The sequence below is a fragment of the Haemaphysalis longicornis genome, unplaced genomic scaffold (assembly GCF_048455015.1).
Source record: "Haemaphysalis longicornis isolate Haplotype H1 unplaced genomic scaffold, Haemaphysalis longicornis Haplotype H1 scaffold_8, whole genome shotgun sequence".
Classification (NCBI taxonomy): Eukaryota; Metazoa; Arthropoda; class Arachnida; order Ixodida; family Ixodidae; genus Haemaphysalis; species Haemaphysalis longicornis.
Window position 1 is genome coordinate 157,287,966 of NW_027526445.1, and position 19,478 is coordinate 157,307,443.

Consider the following 19,478-nt stretch of genomic DNA (forward strand, 5'->3'; position numbering starts at 1 on the left):
CCGCGGGCGCGAAATCGTCGAGCGCGGGCGCGAAATCGCAGAGCCGAGGCGAGCGAATCGCGTGCAAAAACGCACCATGCGGTTCACGCTTGGCTGTTTCGGCGTGTAGCGAGCTTGGGGGCTTGGGCACAGCGAGTGAGGAGACGAGCGCGAAGCTTTACGTGCTCCAGAAAGGACTGCTTTGTGACACGGGGGTTAAAAAAAGCAGAAAAAATCACGAATTTCTTCACGCGAAAGTAGGAAAAGAAATAAACGAAAACTTTTTTCAGCGCTAATTTTTTTGGTCTGTGTTGGTTCATACGAATTTCGGATGATACGAATATTTTTCGCAGTCCCGCGAGAGTAGTATCATCAAGATTTTACTGTATCAGCGCGCGGCAATGTGCACGGGCTCGGGCATGCCAGCTACTAGTGTCTCAAGTGAGCGGCTGTTTTCGGTATCTGGTAAAGTGGTGACGAGCAGGAGGTTGTCACTGCTCCCCGAGCATGTCGAGCAGTTAACCTTTCTCCATGTTAACATTTAAGTGAGTGCAGACCTTAACCTGTTGAGTGCAATGTAATTCCTAATTTTACTTTGTGTGATTTGTTGTGCAATAAAGTTGCAGTTTTTGTGTCTCTAGATGGTGAAAACATTAATTTTACAAAAAACAATAAGTATTCGTATTCGAAAAATATTCGAAAAATATTCGATTCGATTCGAACTTTGTTTTTATTATTCGAATTCGCTTCGAAATTCAAAAATTGATATTCGCACACCCCTACTGTTGAGTTGTTACTGTTCTTCTAATATCCAGATTAGTTGCTTCAAGTTTGCACTGAAATGGGCACCTCTGTTATTGTGGGTCAATGCAGTGTTTTAAATGAACCAAACTTGCATTCTGTCTTCATGACCCCTTTGAGTGCATTTTGCTCAAGAGGCAGCAGCATCTACTTCCCTTGTCATGAATGCATATGGTAACGCATTTGCAATGACGTTAATGCATAAGAAGTACATATATATACGTCTGTGCCAGGTTTTGGCCTAAGCCCTCTTTACTTTGCAAGTAAGGATTCACTGCAGTCATTGAAAAAGAACACTACTTTCACCACTCCATCCGCAGTTTTCTGGAACTTAAAAACAATTTTCTCGCCCCCCCTCCCTCCTTTTCTTTTTTTTCTTGATTTGTGGTAAAGCGTCAGGTGAGACGACATCAACTGTGCATTTGTGGTGGACCACATCGCTCTATCGAAAATCAAAATTTCATGGCCGAGGTCTTCTTTATGGGTGCAGGATCAGACCTGAAGCAACTCCACTCACAAATGTCTTGTTCAGGCATTAGCAGCTGTGATCTGCCGTTGCCATTGGCTCCAAGATAACCGGTTCGCCTCTCATCTCTTGTCTATGAAAAGTGTTTGCATGTCTCTCCACTACTAGGAAGCCTGAACTTTAGGCATTCTTGTACGCTACTTTATGTGGCGACAGCAGCACTGTATTCCTGTGTAATGCTGCCTTCATTGTAATGATCACTTCAACAGTGTAGGACACATGACCAAACAGCGCTCACTCATGGGAATAATACAAAGCTCTGCAGTTTTTCTCCAATGTTACACATTTCAACTCTGACAGTCAGTTGTTGGAGTGCAGTACTGTATAATGCAGTTTGCCGGGATATTGCAGCGGACTTGCTACATGAAACTTGATGTCTTTTGTTCAAAGCACATGTAACAGCGTACGCACACTCACTCTTGTGTTGCTTTATCACATGTTTGTAGGCTACACACACCATCTATACATAGCTACTATACCTGAAAATGTCTGTACAATTAAAATGAACACACTCGTATTATTCAAATTGCAGGGTTCCCTATAGTCATGTGCCACTAATGTTCCATTCATTAATGTCAAACGTAAACTTTGCCCTCCTGAAACGCAACCATGGATATAAACTATATGTTCACTTTATATATCACCAGTCAAAGCTTGCCTTTGCATGAATGCAAATAGTATTCCGAAAGACTTAACATTGAGAGGAACATAACTCGTATGTAGCAATTCCTTGCTGAAAAGGCATTTCTAAGTAGTGCGGACTTAAAAAAAACAGTTAAGTGGTACGTTAAGTCACCCTCTTTCAGTCTTGTAATACCAATGCTGTCACCCACCTCCGTTTAAAAAAAAATAAAAATTTTGGAAGTGCACATCTGTGACTTCAGCAACAAAGTGCTTACAGCAGTAGTGGAAGACCTCTTAAATTTCACCAGCCTCTCAGTGTAAAGTCTTTCCTTCGTAGCTGCTCATACTTGGAGCTCTTAGGAGAGTACCTTTGAAGTATTCTTGGAAACTTCCCACCGTAGCATTCAAAAACGTGTTTCAGGTCCAAGAAAAACCCCGTGTTCAGAAACGGCGGCGCTAGTTTTCAAAGATGAAGAAGCGCGTGTGCGAAAACGGTGTTCGTGTTGCGCCTGGTTTAGATGTCTACGCGCTCAGTTCATGGTGTTGTAGTCCACGCGCCGCACGAAAACAGATCGGTAGAGTGCGTATCCAACGACCACGGCGACGGCAGCCACTGCCAACGTGGAGCCGACAGCGATGGGCACGGTCTCGTCCTGGGGGAAAGGGTCCTGGACACCGGCCATGCGCACCTGACTACACCGGTGCGCTGCAGAGGGGGAAAGAAGCAAAGACGAACATCTTGGTGTGGAAGTCGTTAATTCGTTGAGAATTTGTTAAAGTAACGACATGCCCGGAAAGGTATCAATTTTTTTTTTTTTTGCATCTATGCAATATGCCAAAGTCTCTGAAAGCATGTGGCATTATTTTGGGTTCCACACATTATTGGGTTGGGTGATTGACCTCTAGCGTAAATGTGCTGCTGTGAGTTCTGCAACACATTTTAGATAAGAAAAGTTTGTTGTCTGCTCGTCCCATGCGGCCGAAAACAAATTTTTTTCTTTCGAATTTTTTTAACGAATACAAGAAGTGAGTTGTAAACACTGCCTAATTTCCTTATCAAATTAAACTGTTGAATGTGTAGGCCATGTTCAGAGTGCTTTTCTTGCGATTTACACCCATTTTAAACGAGAACAGCACGAGAATTTGAAGAAAGTGCCGCTAACCTCACACTAGTGTCCCCATCAATTTGCTGACATCGACTATGGTGGCACACTGACTAGTTCGAAGGACTAAATTTAAAGAATTGCCAGCATGTTTACTCTGTACAACCTGTGTGTGAAGGAACTAGAATTAATGTTCACCATATGAACTGGGAAAAAGTCAAAATTTTGTATGTTCAGTAACACGAAAATGCATTGCAAGTCAGTGTGAAATTATGACATCAGTTATGGCAGCCATGCACTGCACATGGTGTTTCCTGCCCCCATAATACAGATACTCCCATCGAGTATGTAGTAAAGAATAAAGTCCTGGCACAAGCCCTGTTGAGGAGAACGGATTATGATTCCGCTGGGTGAAAGATCACATAGGGGGGCTCGGGGAGAGAAAGACCATCGTTTTTAGAGGGATGATGATGGGTACTAATCGTATCCTTCACTGTCTTTGTTGAGGAACAATTATTGCATTCGTACTCCTCGTTTTGTTCCTTGCTCCCATACAAAGTTGGATGGTCTGCCCTCATCATCATCAGCAGCAGTGGGATCACCATTACGGTCGCTCAAATAGGTGACCGGTAAAAAGCGCCAAAGCTCATGGGTGCATTGTCTGCTCCCGCGGAGTCCCGCCACTTCCGGTTCGAAAGCTATCCTGGCATCCCGTTGGCCGGCGGCTTTCACGTGAGCGTGTGCTTGTTTATCTTTTTCCATCCAAAACAAAAACGCTCATGCATCGCGCATTCGATGAATAACAATGATGAATCCTACTAGGGGCTCCTCTGAAAGGTAAGCACTCGGTGACGAATAAACAACACGCACACGCGCGCGTAAATGCCGTCGGCATACGGGAGGCCAGTCGAGATCTCGAACCGGAAGTGGCAAGAGCAGGCGACGCACCCATGGGCCTTTGCGCTTTTTACCGGTCACCTATTAATGAGGCGCAGATAACGATAACTGCGCGCATGCAGACACGTTTTGTTCGGAGCCAAACATCAGTCACGTCAAAAGACTCAAAACATAGAAAGCGGAAAGAAACAGCACCACGTCAGTACCTACCGGGCCCATAGGTTCCCTGGAAATCATACGCCTGGATGCGGAGGTCCTTGAATTGTACGGCCACCTTGCGGCCGCCTCGCGAATCGGTCAGTGTGACCAGCTTGGGCGTCGGGCAGAAGTACGACTCGCCCATGGGAGTCTCGAAGAGGGTCATGTTGTCCGAGCTCCGGGCTGTTCGCTTGCCGGCTGTAGGGTGACATATATGTTTACTTGTTACAAGACAAGGCTGTTCAGGCATACGAAGGCCTTGTGAAGACACAACGCGCAACTTCAAAAGATAGGACAGATAGTTGCATTTATTACGTTTATCGAAAGAACGGTGCCCAGAAGTGATCTCGGGATGTGTGGTATATTAGAAGTCATTGCTGCCATCGGATAACAACATGAACTATAGGTATAGCTACTTTGTGGTAGGTGTACAGGGGAGCAAGGGATCTGTCATGACAACACATGAAGTTTCACGCGTGCATCAATCAGACTTCAATTGGCAAATATATTTCTCACTTAGACATGCCCAGGATTGATTCAGTCCTGCCGCATTCATAGTTTAGGATTAAATTCAGGGATGCCTGAGGTATAGTTGGGCTATAAGACATGCAGCATGCATTCTGGACACATTGAATAGCTGAGGTTATTTAGTGCAGCCCGAAAATATTTGCAAAGGTGTTCATGTTCCACAAGCACCAGAAAGTGGTGGTGGCAAAATGCCAGCCCACAACTTTTCTCTTCGCGTTACCATGCCATACACAGTGGTGATGTCAGTGATTATAGCTGGTGCACGTTTACACGTGTTTTTTTATGTGGAGCTATGTTGACTTCAGTGGTGTCACAATTTGAATGGCAAAGGAATCGATACGCTATTATAACCTTTGAATCACAGTTCTTGCCAATCATTGTGGCTTCACGAATTTACAATGGGCTACGTTTATGGGCCTCGGCAGGGGGTTGCACAAGGGGCACTTGCCCCCCAAGCCACCCCAGCACTTGCATCCTCCCCTACGCCCCCTCCCTCTCCCTTCGCGGTGCAAGGGGTTTGCCCTCCCTCAAGACAAAATCCTGCCGACACCCATGGCTACGCAAACTATAAAATTTCTGTTCTTATTTCAACTCCGTACCGGTGGCTCTGCTCTTGAAGGCAACATTTCAGCCGCCTACAACAAAAATAAAGTAACTCATTTTCCGACTTACCCGCACTTAAGCCTAAATAGGGCAGCGTTATCCAAAAACAATCCGTTACAAAAACATTTGCTTATTTCGGTTTTCTTGGTTCGTTCAAGCATAGCAACGCGGGAGGGTGGTGATTGATCCAAACACTCACCGTTCGTGGCTCCTGGGAAAAAAGGCGAGTTTGTGTTGAACTGTATCTCCATGCCGCTAACCTTCCAGGAGCCGCGGCCCTTGTCGTTCACGGGGGGAACCTGCAGTCAAGGCGTCATCGACATCTCAGTTAGGCACACTCGCTCTTCACAAAATGTTTTTAAATCGTGCAACATTTCAGTAGACATTGCAAGTAGTGCGAATAGCAAAAATAGCACCGCTCTCTAATCCCCCCCTGAAAGGTCGGGATTTTCTGAAAGTAAATTCAAAATAAAAATTGAAATACGATAAATGTTATTCATGTAACAGTAAAAGCTCTCGCAGTAAACCTCTGGAAGGGCATCGCCGAAATAATGGTGTTGCCGTTGCTCGCCCGTTTTCGGCAGCACATCTTCGTCGCATAGTCTAGGCGTTCTCAGGTCGACGCTCTTGTTCAGTATCACTCGCACAAGCCGTCGACTTTTGACTAGCATAACACAGAACACACCCAGTACAGCGGCTATCAAAAAGATATAAACATTCAAATCCTAGACGTTTAGAACGGCAAACTGGCCTCGGTGCCTACGCAGTATAGCCGAAAAACCAGGGGCATTGCTTTGCGGTGCTGCTGGACTAAAGCGTGAGCGCCGGCACCAGAATCCCGGGACGCTCGCCGCCGAGTCTGTACACAAAGCAGCCGCGTCGGCGGATTGCCTCGAAAGCGCGTCATCCCTATTTCATATTTGCCGCGCTTTCGAGGAGCTTTTCCAAAGAAAGTGCTACGAGTTGTGCCGCGCCTCCGCCAGATGGCGCCACGGGTCCCGCGACCGCGAGAAGACGCAGTGAAACATCCCCCTCGCGAGGGGCACGATCAAATGTAGAGCATTTCCGGGGGCGCACGACGTTAAGTAGTTTGCGTTACGTTAATGTTGTTGCACTTGTGGCAACTGCTGACGAGAGAGCGCTCGTCAGCAGTAATTTGAATGAGTCAACTATATAAGGCACGTTCGTACCGTCCCATCTGTGTCGGCTTTGTGGCGCAGTGGGTAGAACACCATGTACATTGCGTTCCGCCCACAGGGTCGGTAGATCGAAACCGGGCGCCGGATAGAATTTTTTTTTATATAGTAGGGAGGGGTGCGGTGCGGACTACGGACGTCAACGCGGGTGACATCGTGAGTTACTGAAATGCTCTGCATTAAAAAAAAAAAAAAGAAATTAAAGCGTTCCTTTAATATGAACAAGGTGAAGGTTTGGGCGAGTTGGTATATCATACTTGAATATTCAAAGCGCAAACGACACGAGGACGAAGAAAGAAGACGAGACAATGCACATTGTCTCGTCTTTTTTCTTCGTCCTCGTGTCGTTCGCGCATTGAATATTCAAGCCTTTAATGTGAAAGCTGTCGGAAGTGCAGAGCAGTGATTCGCCATTATGGGCTGTGGCGCCGTTATCCGCTCACTCTTACCACCCATCACGCCTTCGCCGCCGTGTCTCATTCCTCTCCTAATGAATTCAAAAGAGGTTTTGCCAACGCATTTCAAATTTCCCGCCTTCGCAGTACTCGCCCCCAGACGCAAAGGAAAGAGTGAAAACGTTTATCGCAAGTGTTACAGGGACGCTTTCAGGTCGTGCTAATTTAGAAGGCATTGGTGAGGGAGGTAACAAATCGCAAAATGTGCTAATGGTTATAAGTGCACGCGATGGACAACGTGTTGTGCATGAAATCATGTTTCGTTGTGCAGCCGGCCGGTAATAATACACGACCTGAGCGTGCTCTAAATGACTGGGGAGCACATTAAAGTGACCGTGAAGATGGAATACAAATTTGGTTCTTCAAAGCGACTGTTTTGTCCCGATTACAATGGTACCAATTTTGTCGCGAACTTCAAACAATTAATCTACACATTAAGAAAAACAGATGAAGCAGTTACGACTCACTGGCCGGTTTCTGGCCGGGTCTATACCGTTTATTCGTGCGCATAACCCGCCCCTGCATGTAATCAGCACTCCCACTTTCAGCCCGCCGGAAAAGAACAAAAAATCCTCGCGTATTTCCGGCACATTTGATACAGGAAAGGCTGCACAAGGCTACTGCTCAAGCAACACATCACATACTGTGTAGACAGAAAAAAGCGTATATATTAAGCAATTACAATACACTGACTGCAAGGCGAAAGTCACAATTCACTAATAAAATTCAGTTGTTAGAGCGCGCTCGTCCTTGTTTTTTCTTCCTTGTCCTTGTATGTCTTTCGCAATCGCTGACATGGAAGGCTTAGTCAGCGTTACTGCGTAGGAGCTTCACGGCACAACGCGCTTTTCCGTGAAGCTGCAATTAAGGGAAAACCCCGCGTATTATCCACACCCCTATTTTGCCACTCAATTTTTTTTGCATTTTTAGTTCGGGTTATACGCGCGGAAATACGGTATATGACGTCACCGGACCTTTTTAGTGCTTTTGGAGGCCTCCGACCAAAGCCACCACCAAGAAAAAATGCACACCCTAACATGCGTTGTTTCAGTGCTCCTGGGCATATCTCTCATCCCGTTCCTACCCCGGCATTTGGAAACCCTACCCTTGCTATCTTTTTTGAACACGAAAGTGTTTTATTTTTGGATACACAAAGGTTTCGCTGACGTCATATCCGTCACGGAAGTGACGCCAGTACAACGAAGCAAGCGGCTTGTAAAGCAGTAATTTCTGACTGATGTACTTTGTGACCCCTTATACTGAGCGTGTTTGTTTTAGTGTATTTTGAAAGCATTTAGGATACCAAAAAAGTAAAAAAAAAGAGTTGTAGGGTCCCTTTAAGGATACACAGCGTGCCACGTGCCCCCTTCCTGGCAATGCTCCTAAATATATCAGCAGGTCAGTCGTCTGTGCCCGCCGCCTCTGTTTTGCCTGAAAGGCGTCTTGTTTTGACAGAGAGAGCTAGGGTTAAGTGAATCCGAATTACACTGGTAATTTATGGTGAATCCCAGTTTCTCCAGATCCAACGGCTGCACACAGACCCGTGCACACAGGGTCTTCTTGCGGGGAAACAACATTTAGTACTAAAGAGTACCGCATACTTAGGGTTGTTTGTTTTCGGGTTTTAAACTTTAACACGAAATTGTTTTATGCCGGGATACACCAAGGTTTCACTGACGTCATATCCGTCACGGAAATGACACCAGTACACCTTTTCCGAAGGACGTCGCTCACCAAGCACACCCACGAGACAGTCGCCAACCCGCAAATCATGCTCAGCTGCAGATTTCGCTGCACGTTTCATTTTCGTGTTTTACCGATTCCTATGACACAGGGATGAACCACAATTTTTTTCTTCTTTTTTACGGGGCCCTTCATTTTATACAAGCCCTGTGACCGTCGATAGCCGAACAAGGGGGTATTGTGTTCGACGAATTCGATGTTTTGACTGAAGCACATATTGACTGCCATAGTGTGAAGGACTCTGCTACTGCCTACACTGGAGTACTACCGTCACACTTCTATCCAGGTATATGAATGGGTCCTGGCGATTGCATGCGTGAAATTTCGAAACTGCAAAGCCCCAGTGACGCGCGTTCCCTCACCCGGGAGAACATGAGGATGAAGCGGAAGACGGGCCAGGTGAGTTCCAGCACGGGCTCCTGGTCCTCCGTGGCGCAGATGCCCTTCGCCTTGGCGCTCTCCGGCATCTTCAGCGTCACCGTCTGCGCACGGGAGGAGACGAGAGGGACAAAAGGAAGACGTGAAAGGAGGTGTCGCTGTGTATGTGAATGGACGAATGGACGAGGCCTAATGGGAGGTATCCCCGGACCTATAAAGCTTGCACGTTAAACGCTGCATCTACAGGTTGCGTACTATGCTGCGGCAAGCGACATACCTAGCATACAAATCGCGGGCTTAAAGTTTCGGAAATAACGGAGTTTTCTAATAATCACCAGGATCGCGTGCTTTGGATCTGGTACCCCACTGTGGCGGCCGTCAGGACTTCGAAGTGTTGCGATGTTCGAAGACGCCCCGTATATACTGCTGCAGTGCCTCGATTCTTAGCCAGTGTGGCTTACTATTATAGGGCCCTGCACAGTGGTGTTTTTAACTACAGGCGTTTTGAGAGTGAAAGCTTTCTTAGCGGGACCCATGTCATTCTGTCAAAAAACAAACGCATTTCCCCATAGACCGGTTGGTCGAGCGAAAAGCTCTAATTATATCTCTGGACGCACGGCGCGTGCGTGAACGCGGGCTCCCATTGTGTCAGAATGGTGACCGGAAAAATGCGAAAAAGGAACGCTTCTAGATAAGACAGTATACACGCATAGATCACGAAGACGCAGTACAACAGTATGCCTTTATCTCAGAGACCACGTATCGATATAGATTTAGATCGTTGGTAGATGCGTTCGTTCTTTCTTCGTCCGCAATTTGGGTCTTTCAAGGTTTGCGATCTATTTAACGCACTTTTAGCGAACGTTTTGACGCAGTTTTGATGCAGGAGAGCTTTCGCGCTTCCCTAAACTTTCTTTAGGACGAGATTGTAAAGTTTTTTAGAATGCTTATGCTTTTAATGCGTTCATCTCACCGAACGGATGACGTCAGTGTCATCGATCATCTACAGCTCAATTCAAACACGTTATCGCTAAGAACGACGCAGGCGTGCATGCGCGTATCTGTGTCCCAACAATCGTCCGGGATAGGCGTAGCCAGAGCAGGCACTTTCCCTTCTATGACCACGGGGACGCATGCATACCTGGAGGCCTCCCCTGCTGGCGTAGGTGATGGTGAAGAAGACCTGGAACTTGGCCAGGATGCAGACGGTGCCGTCGGTAGCGTTCCACACCCCGAACGAGAATTCCGGGATCGGAGCCCTGGGCGGCACGGGCGGCGACCCCGGCGCGAGAGCCCCCGGGGCGCCACCGTCGCCACTGCCGCCGCCGTTACCGGCTGCCGATGACGACGGAGCGGCTGCGTGTTGTTGCGCCGCACGCAAGCCTGAGGTCGCTGTCACTAGTACAACGAACAAGTACAACGAACTCTCAGTCGAAGCATAACACAGTGATTTGAACCTGAGCCGTTAACATGCTGCAGTGAACCCTCGTTGCAACGGCGTTCTGGGGACAGAAAACTGACTTTTTTATAAGCGGTACTTTGAAAGCGGAGATGATGTGATGCCCACGCACCGCAGTGAGGACCGCGAAAAACTTCCAGTAAAGCGATAATTCAAATAAAACGATTTCGTTATAACCAGGAGTTATCCTTGCACATACCCATCTCTTTTTATCCCCTCTCGCATCCCTTCCCTCTGTGGCATCACTTTTATTACGTGGATGGGCGTATCTCGCAAACATGCACGACTTCGTACCCGAAAAATGTGGCGAAAAATACGTAATATACCTTATACAGGTCGGTTTTATCTAAGAGCTGTTATATAACACCATGTTAAGCCCAGCTTGAAGGTTGTATAGTTAAACTCTTCGTTCACAATGAAGTGCTTGAAACGGAAGCAGCATATATCACAAGCTCCTGTACACGCCTTCGACATGGTAAAAAGCGCACTATACGGGGACACAATAAGAGACAGATACACGGGACGCGCGCAAGCTAGCGTCTCCCGTGTATCTGCCTCTTATTGTGTCCCCATATAGTGCGCTTTTTACCATGTCGAAGGCGTATCACCAACTAGCCCAAATTTCTGCATAGAATAGCCTGTGCACGCCAACGACTATAGTAAGCTTTTTTTATGGCGGGCGACAGCTCCATCTTTAAGTCTCAGCATTATCCGACTTACCGTTGCCCGGAGGTGGTTCCGCCTTTTGCGAGTCGGAAGGGGGACCCTTCACTTCTGCAGACGTTGCTACTGTTGCTGTGAAAAAGAGGAACGTTCCGTAAGGAGCTGTTTTGTTTTCTCTGCGCGATTGTCTGATTATTAAGAAACGATTCGTATCGCGAAGAGGCTTCTTTTACAGCGTTGATGCTGTTTTGGGGGGACCTGTCACCTTCTCATTTCATCCGTGTCTCCGCCAGGTCCGCTTATGCTGCGATGCCGGTACGAAGACGGAGTTGCCGTCGAGGGAGACGTGCTGCGTCGGCTGGTAAGTACAATTATAATTGAGGATATTGTAATGATAATTTATGGCGCAAGAGAAAGAAGCTGTGAGACACGCCAACGCTGCATAATCGTGTTATGTTCGCCTGAGCGTCCGCCTTCTTTTTAAATTTTCTTCGCCATTTTTTTCGGCAGACACTGGGAAACGGCCTGTTACGAAAGTATATTGTGCAGAAGATGGCTTAGGTGACTTCTGAGAGATAGAGCAATATGGTTCAGTGATAATCGTTTAATTCCTTAGTCGTAAGGATCAAGTTCATGTGCATTAAAAATGACAGGACGGTTTACCAGACGGAAAAAAAAAAAACTTGCGTAGAAAAATAAGCCTTGTTTTTAAATGAGCGAAAAGAACTCTGTATATAAAAAAAGGAAGGAAGAAACTAAAGTGTCGCTCACTTTGCATACTTCAGGCATTAAATGGTTCCAGTGGTTAAAACTGAAGATTGACTGCCTATCTCTGCTAGCTGGCGAGGAATCCCGAAAAACTTGCTTTTCAAATGGGACGCATTGTCATGAAGGCATATATGCGATATTTCGAATGTCGCCGACAAAAGCGCACGTTCGACACATAACCAGTATCCCTATAGCTAAAAAGTAAGAACTACAGAAGTGCCTAAGCTTTATCTTATGACATTAGATGGCGTTGCCATTACTTCTCAGATAGTTATTCCGCCGAGTATGTCGCCCAATTTAGTGTCGCTGAGTATGCGATGTCGCGAAACACGCAAAAACTCGGCTTTACTTTATGAGTAGGCTTCACTGCAATACCTAACGTTGGCAAGCCGGCGTTACTAAAACCAAGCTTTACGACCGCTCTTTTTATAGTCGGCTTGTTACTTTGCACAATTGCATTGCCAGAAAGACATTCCTTTTTTGGGAGGTGGGAAGGGGGGAGGGGGTGAATACGAGCAGTGTTATGTCGGAATAGAAAGGACCGAGAACCTCTTTTTGAATCGCCAGCAAGGTAGAATTTTGCCCACATGTTCTGGCCCCTATTTTTTCGCGACTTACGTATACGCTGTTTGGTTGCGCCTATCTGGGGATGCCGAGATTTTCGGCAACTGAACCAAGTAGAGCGGTGATCGCGCATTAAAGAATAAACGTTGAAATCTTGACAAGTCACGTTTGTATTGAAGATAGAAGCTGGAATCTGTTTTACGATAACACATACGACACAAAACAAATTAGCAATGCCTTCTCCCCTCCCCCTCCCAAGAGTGTCTTGACTATCCTCGCATACTTGTCCAGTAGGCGTACACTCCGGTCGCAATTCAGCCGTTATAGCAAGTTATGTGTCTCTTGAATACCCGTGGCCACAAGTGGAATCTTGTTAAGCCGTACCTGCGTAGGGGGTAGTTTCTTTTTATACGTAGTTAAGCCGAATCCCCGGCTCGGTTTCCTGTTAACCTAATGCACTAGCGTAGTGCCGGTCAGTACGTACTTTCTTCGCGTCCCCGTCAGGTACGGTTTAACGAAGTTTCACTGTACATATTAAGGGGCAAGCTTACCGTTGTCCTGTTCCGAGTCCTTAATCCCCTTTCCCGTCGACTCGTCGGCCCGGATCTGAGCTCGCGGCTTGACTTCCTGAAAGTGAGCCAAGACTTTTAGGATGAAAAACAAAAAACCGTACAAAAAAACTCCCACCTCCCCTCGCGGGAACCCCTGTGTAGATGCGACGCATAGGGGGTTCACGTTGCAGCGTTGGACAGCGGAGGAACGGCGCTGGAACGATGGAGCGGAGCGGCGCAGGCACCGCGTTTTATAGCGCGCATAACGGTGAGGGGACGCGCCGGCGCCAGTGCGTCTGCCGCGGCTATGGCGCAACACAATCCAACACAATCCACTTTAATCCAATCCAATCCAAATCCAAGCCAAGCCAAGCCAAGCCAAGCCAAGCCAAGCCAATTCATTCGAATCCAATCCAATGCCCCTCGCGAGAGAGGGGCATCGGAGAGGAGAGGGGGTGAGCGGTGGAGAGTGCAGCTCGCGCGGCGAGGAAAATGGGAGAGGGGCGGACGCCGACGACGACGACGCCGGATGCAGGGACAAGGCGAGTGAATGAGATGCAGTCGCATCTAAAAGGCGATTCCTTCGCACTTCTGTGCGAACGAATCGGAGAAGCTAGCTGGTTGCACAAACAGCTTGTCACAATGCCGCCGATAAATGATGGGAACAAGGTAAGCGTATACAGTGCCACTTTCTTTTACCCAGTACGTTTCAGTTTCTGTTCAAGACAACAGCACGCTAGAACGCGCACACGCACGCACACCGTTAGCGCGCTCCGCTAGTGCAAATAGTATAGCCTTCGTTTCAGTGTCGCAAATTTATGGCACATGCTGAATGGAATGGCATAAGTCACCACTTATGGCACCTTCCACGAAGGGAACACCTCCTCCGGTCTACGGCGCATGGGCTTTGCGCAGATGGGTCATTCGGTAGCTTTGGAACAGATTTTACGCTACTGTTCTGCCACTTTTAGGTGCGGAGTACCTTGGACCGCACAATGTCCGCCCGCGTCCGTGCGCATGGCAGTAACAATCGCAAAAAATCACACAGGCACCGGCAGGATTCGAGCATGTGTCTGGTAGACCAGACAGAGTTAGTGTCAGTCGTCTTACTCATTTGGCTACGACTCAGAGTTAGTAGCCGAGAGTCAAACGACTTACTCCCTCGCCTGTAACGGTGCGGAGTACCTTAGGACCTCCCAGTGTCCGTCCGCGTCCATCCGTGCGCACACCGCCATCAAGCGAAAATCAGGCGAAATTCGATTTGAGCCATGAGATGCAGTTTTATTTAGGGAATTATCAAGGCGCAACTCACGGCTCAAATCGAATGACGGTCGGGGCGCAAATCGGATGTCACTCGGGGCCCAACTTGGATGTCATTTCGAGTCCCCGTCCTCCGCCGCACCCTCGCCATCATCCACGGAGGGGAGATGCTGCCATTTTTTATATTATGTACTGGTACAAAGGTATAGAACGAAGATTTTCCCAATAGATTACTTTGTTTTTCGATAAAGGAATACGTGATATTTGTGAGCAAGGATCTCGATCTTTAGACGTCTTCGGTAGTGTGGGATACACTGGGAAAAAAGTTCCTCGGGGAACTTAAGTCTGCATACGTGCTCTGAAAGTGAAAGCGTCGTGGATTCCCACGCCGCTGACTCCTTTTCTGATAAATCGTGTTTGCTCTTCTTTCTTTGCTTTCGTTTCTTCGTCCTTTGTCGCGAATTACTCTGACGGAAAGACTGGCCTTCTCCTCCCCTGAGCACTGGGAGAGAGCACTGTCCAGCTCGGACCCTAACGACCAGGTTTGGCTGGTGAAGAGAGCCCAAGAAGCCGAACGGTCTCAAGGGGTCCTGGAATAAGGACTCTTTCCCAAGACTAACTGATCCATAGGGACGTTTATTCCTCCTCCTCTTCGTTTTCATCTTCATCCTCCTCCTCATCATCATCATCAGCCTGTCTACGCCCACCGCAGGGCAAAGGTCTCTCCCATAGATCTCCAATTATCCCGGTCCTGTGCTAACTGCGACCAATTTATCCCCGCAGACTTCTTGATCTCATCTGCCCACCTAACTTTCTGCCGACCCCCGCCACGCTTGCCTTCTCAGGGGATCCCCTCTGTAACCCTTAATGGCCAACGGTTACCTTGCATTCGCATTACATGCCCTGCCCACACTCATTTATTCTTATTATTCATTTTTCAAGCTACCCAAAATGCGTTTTGTTCACTTTTTACAGCGGTGACCATTTTCTGAACCGGACAACAAGAGCAGCAATGCCGGTTGTTTAGCGAATAAAACGCCTAGGGCTTTTGTCTTAAAATGCGCAGATAACTATTACTACAATAAAAAAAAACAGAAACACAAAATCACCACTGCGAAACGCAATCTTCACACATCGTGTAGGTTGTAATCGAGGTTATCAGAATATTTTTTTTTTTCACATAGTTTCGCCCCTGGGAACGAAATCAGCCGCTGACCGTAAAGGTTGTTTATTCCAAGCAGCACTAACGTTGGCTCTAGTGGATTGCCAAAAAGTGGGAAATATGCCAGCTGCCCGAACACGAAACATTGTACTTTACGCAGTACTAACTTTTTTTGAGCCCAAGATTTCTCTGTAAGTGGTTGTTTGAGAAAACTTTCACATACCCGCAAGGCGACGTACTTGTGTTGAGGGTCCGGCTGCCAGACCACGGTCTCCTCGTAGTCGATAGCTTCGGCGAGGCACGCCAGGACAAGGACTGGAAGGTGGATAAAACGCGCCTCTGGCAACGTGCTTTCTTATCCTATCCTATCTTCCACTGTCAGTACCAAAAGAAAAAAAAACACTTGTATCGAAATAACAAAAAAAGTTTAACCTAGCGAAGCACATTAGAAACACAGCGCGAAAAAAAGACCAAGGACGAGACGAAGACGACAAACAAGCGCTGACTTCCAACTCAAATTTCAGTTGGAAGCCAGCGCTTGTTTGTCGTCTTCGTCTCGTCCTTGGTCTTTTTTCGCGCTGTGTTGTTAATGGATTACCAACTAGCCGGAACCCTCACGCTTTTAGGCTAGCGAAGCACAGCCTTCAATGTTTTTAGTTTTACTGGAAGAATTATGCAGTCAAAGTTGGAATACGTACGTTGGATCTTGCGCTATACATTTATACGCCTTTGTTAATAAATAAATGGCCTGAAACACAGAAAATCTCCACGACTTGTAATCTGTCTGTAACAGCACACCATACTTGTTTTTTTTTAAACAAAGCTTATATCTGTATCTTGATGTGAAAGCGCTGGGTCGAGTTATGTACATCGGGTAACAACGTCCCAAAGGTTCGGGAACTTCAACCTGTCTTATCTAGCGAGCGCTACGTCGCCTTTTGAGATTCATTTACCAGGGATGAAGCGGAGTTGCCTACATATTGGAGCAGAGTGCTTACACTGCAATGTTTTCTACGTCTTTGCAATCGCACCCTCTTCATTTTTTAAATAAAGTTTACGGGCCCCCTTATTAAATATATGGTGGAGCCAACGGGCGCCCGGAATTGTGAGTGGAATGCAATCGCTGCGACCGAGCGCAACTGCGTGCCCCTGTAAAGCGTGCACCGCCTCAACATTACTCACTGCGCGGAAAAGCCCGCTTCGTTGTCGCTACGGGGAAGAAAGCGATTTGCAATGTTCATGGCGGAAAGTTGCACGCTCTTTACAATTCAGCTAAGATGCAACTTCGAATATCTGTGAAGACGGCTCAGCCATTCCTGTTGCTTCCTAACTTAATTGAGTAATGTTTTGTTTACGTTCTAAGGAATGTTCTAACGGGCCTCCTTACGTTGTTTTTTCTTTCATCGTACTGCTGTGTTGCGTTATACTAATCCCAATTCGAAGCGCTAGAGGGAACTTTGATTAGCTTAAGTGCATAGAATACTTATATTCTACCCCTATTACTACATTTTTATTCCTTGTCAAGGTGCTGGCGTGCGAGTCATGGAAAAACAAGACCGTTGATGGACCTCACCTGCTGCAAGCAGTGCTGTGATTCGGGCACTCAGCCCCACGTCACGACACAACGCAATCATCGCGGTTGCATTAATAGCGTGTCCGAAATGGCTGTGCACCGCCGTGAATTTGGGTCGCGGCGCACTCTCATACGAGCGGTCTTACGCAGAGGCCGCCATTTTGGGAAGACGCACCAGTCGAGCGTGTTCCTGCGAACGAGGCTAGAGGGGGCCACACGACGGTGGCGGTGGCGGCACGCGATCGATCCAAGTGCGGACGGAGCTGCGAAGCGCTGAGTTGCCCCGGCCTACCAGATGCCGCGTTTTTATGCCGTACAATTTACTCATGAAAGAAGTCTACGAGCGGCCACCTTATTGACGCGATCACTGCGCGTGTAAGTACTACCTTGGAGCGAATTATGAAAGATAATCAAGGCTCACTGAGAAAAAAAAAGGATATCGAATAAATTTTTATCATTTATTACTTACTTGAATTTATTAAATTTGGAACTGAATTTTAATATTTAAATTTGGGATTATTTATTAACTCTTCTCTCGAAGCTGGAGAAAAAAACTTGTTTGGACCGCATGAAACCGCAAACGAGACACCTTTTTCTCGATAGACAATCTTTTTTTTTTCGAGAAGTAATGACCTGAGATCTACTTGGTGTCATTTATGCAAGGGCACTGCGTGGTCATGCCACGTAATGCCGGTTGAGTACATACTGCGACACCAATTTTATTGCACCTAGTTAATTAATTAACAAAGAGTAAAAAAACAACTATTTTAATATTGGTTAAAATACCCAAATAACAATTAAAGGAGCGCCTGGTGTTTTAAAAATTTCTGAATGAGCCGCCAGCATCACCCCATTCGCCTACGGTTCGGGTTCTGGTGAATTCATTTCGTTCCGGTTCAGTTCCGGTTCGACGAAATCACGTATTGCACCGGTTCGCGAACCGTATTGAAGCCTTGAACGAGTTCGCTCCCCTGTTCAACTAACTTTGTCCCATTATAGAGACAACTGCAATTATTCGGGCAGGTATTAAGGAAAACAGATGTAGTGACGATTTACCAGTCACTTGCTCACTCAGCCCTTTCATTGTCGTAGGAACTACATAAAGCCATCTTCAAAAGACATGACTGTAGGATATATGTTTTCTACCGTTCAGTTTTACATTTTTTGTTGAAATCCAGAGGAAGGAGAAGAAATATTCATCTGAAGTGCAGGTAGTTTTTAGGGGCGGGGTTTTTAGTCCAGGAGACTCCTTTGGTCCTACCCGCTGTCTTCGCCATTTCGGCTGCCGTAGCTGCTGATTGGGGTCAGAGCTGACAAGTTCACTCTCCCCCGGTAGGCAAGACTAATCTATCTATGGAATTACCCATCAAGCTGACCGTTAACCCGGTGTTAAGCCCGCGTACCTGCGTACCGGTGCGCCACCTCCGTACACTAGCAGACGTCTGTTTAAATATCAGCGTACCTTTTTCATCAGTTGTAGCATACAAAATCCTACAGCGGCCACGTAAATGCTCTTAATTCGGTTGTTTGGTCGCCTAGGATGAGTCATTAGCACTCACTGCTGAAGCCAAAACTTCGTTATAGGTAAGCTTTAGCTAACGTTAAGTCACTGTATTATTGCTACGATCCCTGGAAGGCACTTTGAGAAGGCTATCACGGAACTGTGCGTCACCATTAATACGTCTGCGTTCCGCCTAAATACCGCCGTCGTTCCAGCTTATACGACTGCAAACTGAAAGGGTGATTGGACGCGTGAAGCACAAGATGGGACCATTTCGGAGAGACGCTCTTCTTAGTCGTCAGCAGTGCTCCCTTCCCGGAACGAGTAGCAAGTTAGTAGCCGGAACGAATAACAAGTTCGGCCAGAGTAGCGAGTTAGACTAGACAGCGAAACTGTATCTGTGAAAACAAAGCAGCGCTGAAAGAGACGAAAGAGCAGAACAACTAGAAAGGATTAGCGCTGCGCAAATGGGACAGTGCGGGACCGACCTGCCTTTCTGCATGTGTCATCTACGTAAGTGCTGTTTTTTATGTGCGGAGTACCTTAGGACCGCACAATGTCCGTCCGCGTCCGTGCGCATAGCATTTACAATCGCAAAAAATCACACAGGCACCGGCAGGATTCGCGCCCTTGTCTAGTAGACTACACAAAGTTATTGCGAGTCGTCTTACCCATTGCGCTACCCGAGAGTCAAAGGGCTTACTCCCTCGCCTGTAACGGTGCGGAGTACCTTAGGACCTCCCAATGACCGTCCGTGTCCATCCGTGCGCACACCAGCATCGAGCGAAAATCAAGCGAAATTTGATTTGAGCCGTGAGTTGCAGTTTCATTTAGAGAATAATCAAGGTGCAACTCACGGCTCAAATCGAATGACGGTCGGCGCGCAAATCGGATGTCACTCGGGGCGAAACTTGGATGGCATTTCGAGTCCCCGTACTCCGCCGCA

At 47.2% G+C, this 19,478-nt stretch overlaps 1 protein-coding gene across 1 annotated transcript; it reads right to left on the reverse strand.

The window, feature by feature from the left end:
* Positions 1-766: 766 nt before the first annotated feature.
* On the reverse strand, positions 767-17,220 carry LOC144149241 (lysosome-associated membrane glycoprotein 5). Its single transcript, XM_077680786.1, has 9 exons — positions 17,032-17,220; positions 15,682-15,773; positions 13,037-13,112; positions 11,211-11,285; positions 10,173-10,387; positions 9,016-9,135; positions 5,459-5,558; positions 4,141-4,326; positions 767-2,636 (listed from the first exon to the last, which is right to left on the reverse strand). Exons 1-9 carry the CDS (start codon positions 17,090-17,092, stop codon positions 2,461-2,463), a joined length of 1,101 nt encoding a protein of 366 aa, XP_077536912.1. The 5' UTR covers positions 17,093-17,220; the 3' UTR covers positions 767-2,460.
* Between the last annotated feature and the right edge of the window lie 2,258 nt (positions 17,221-19,478).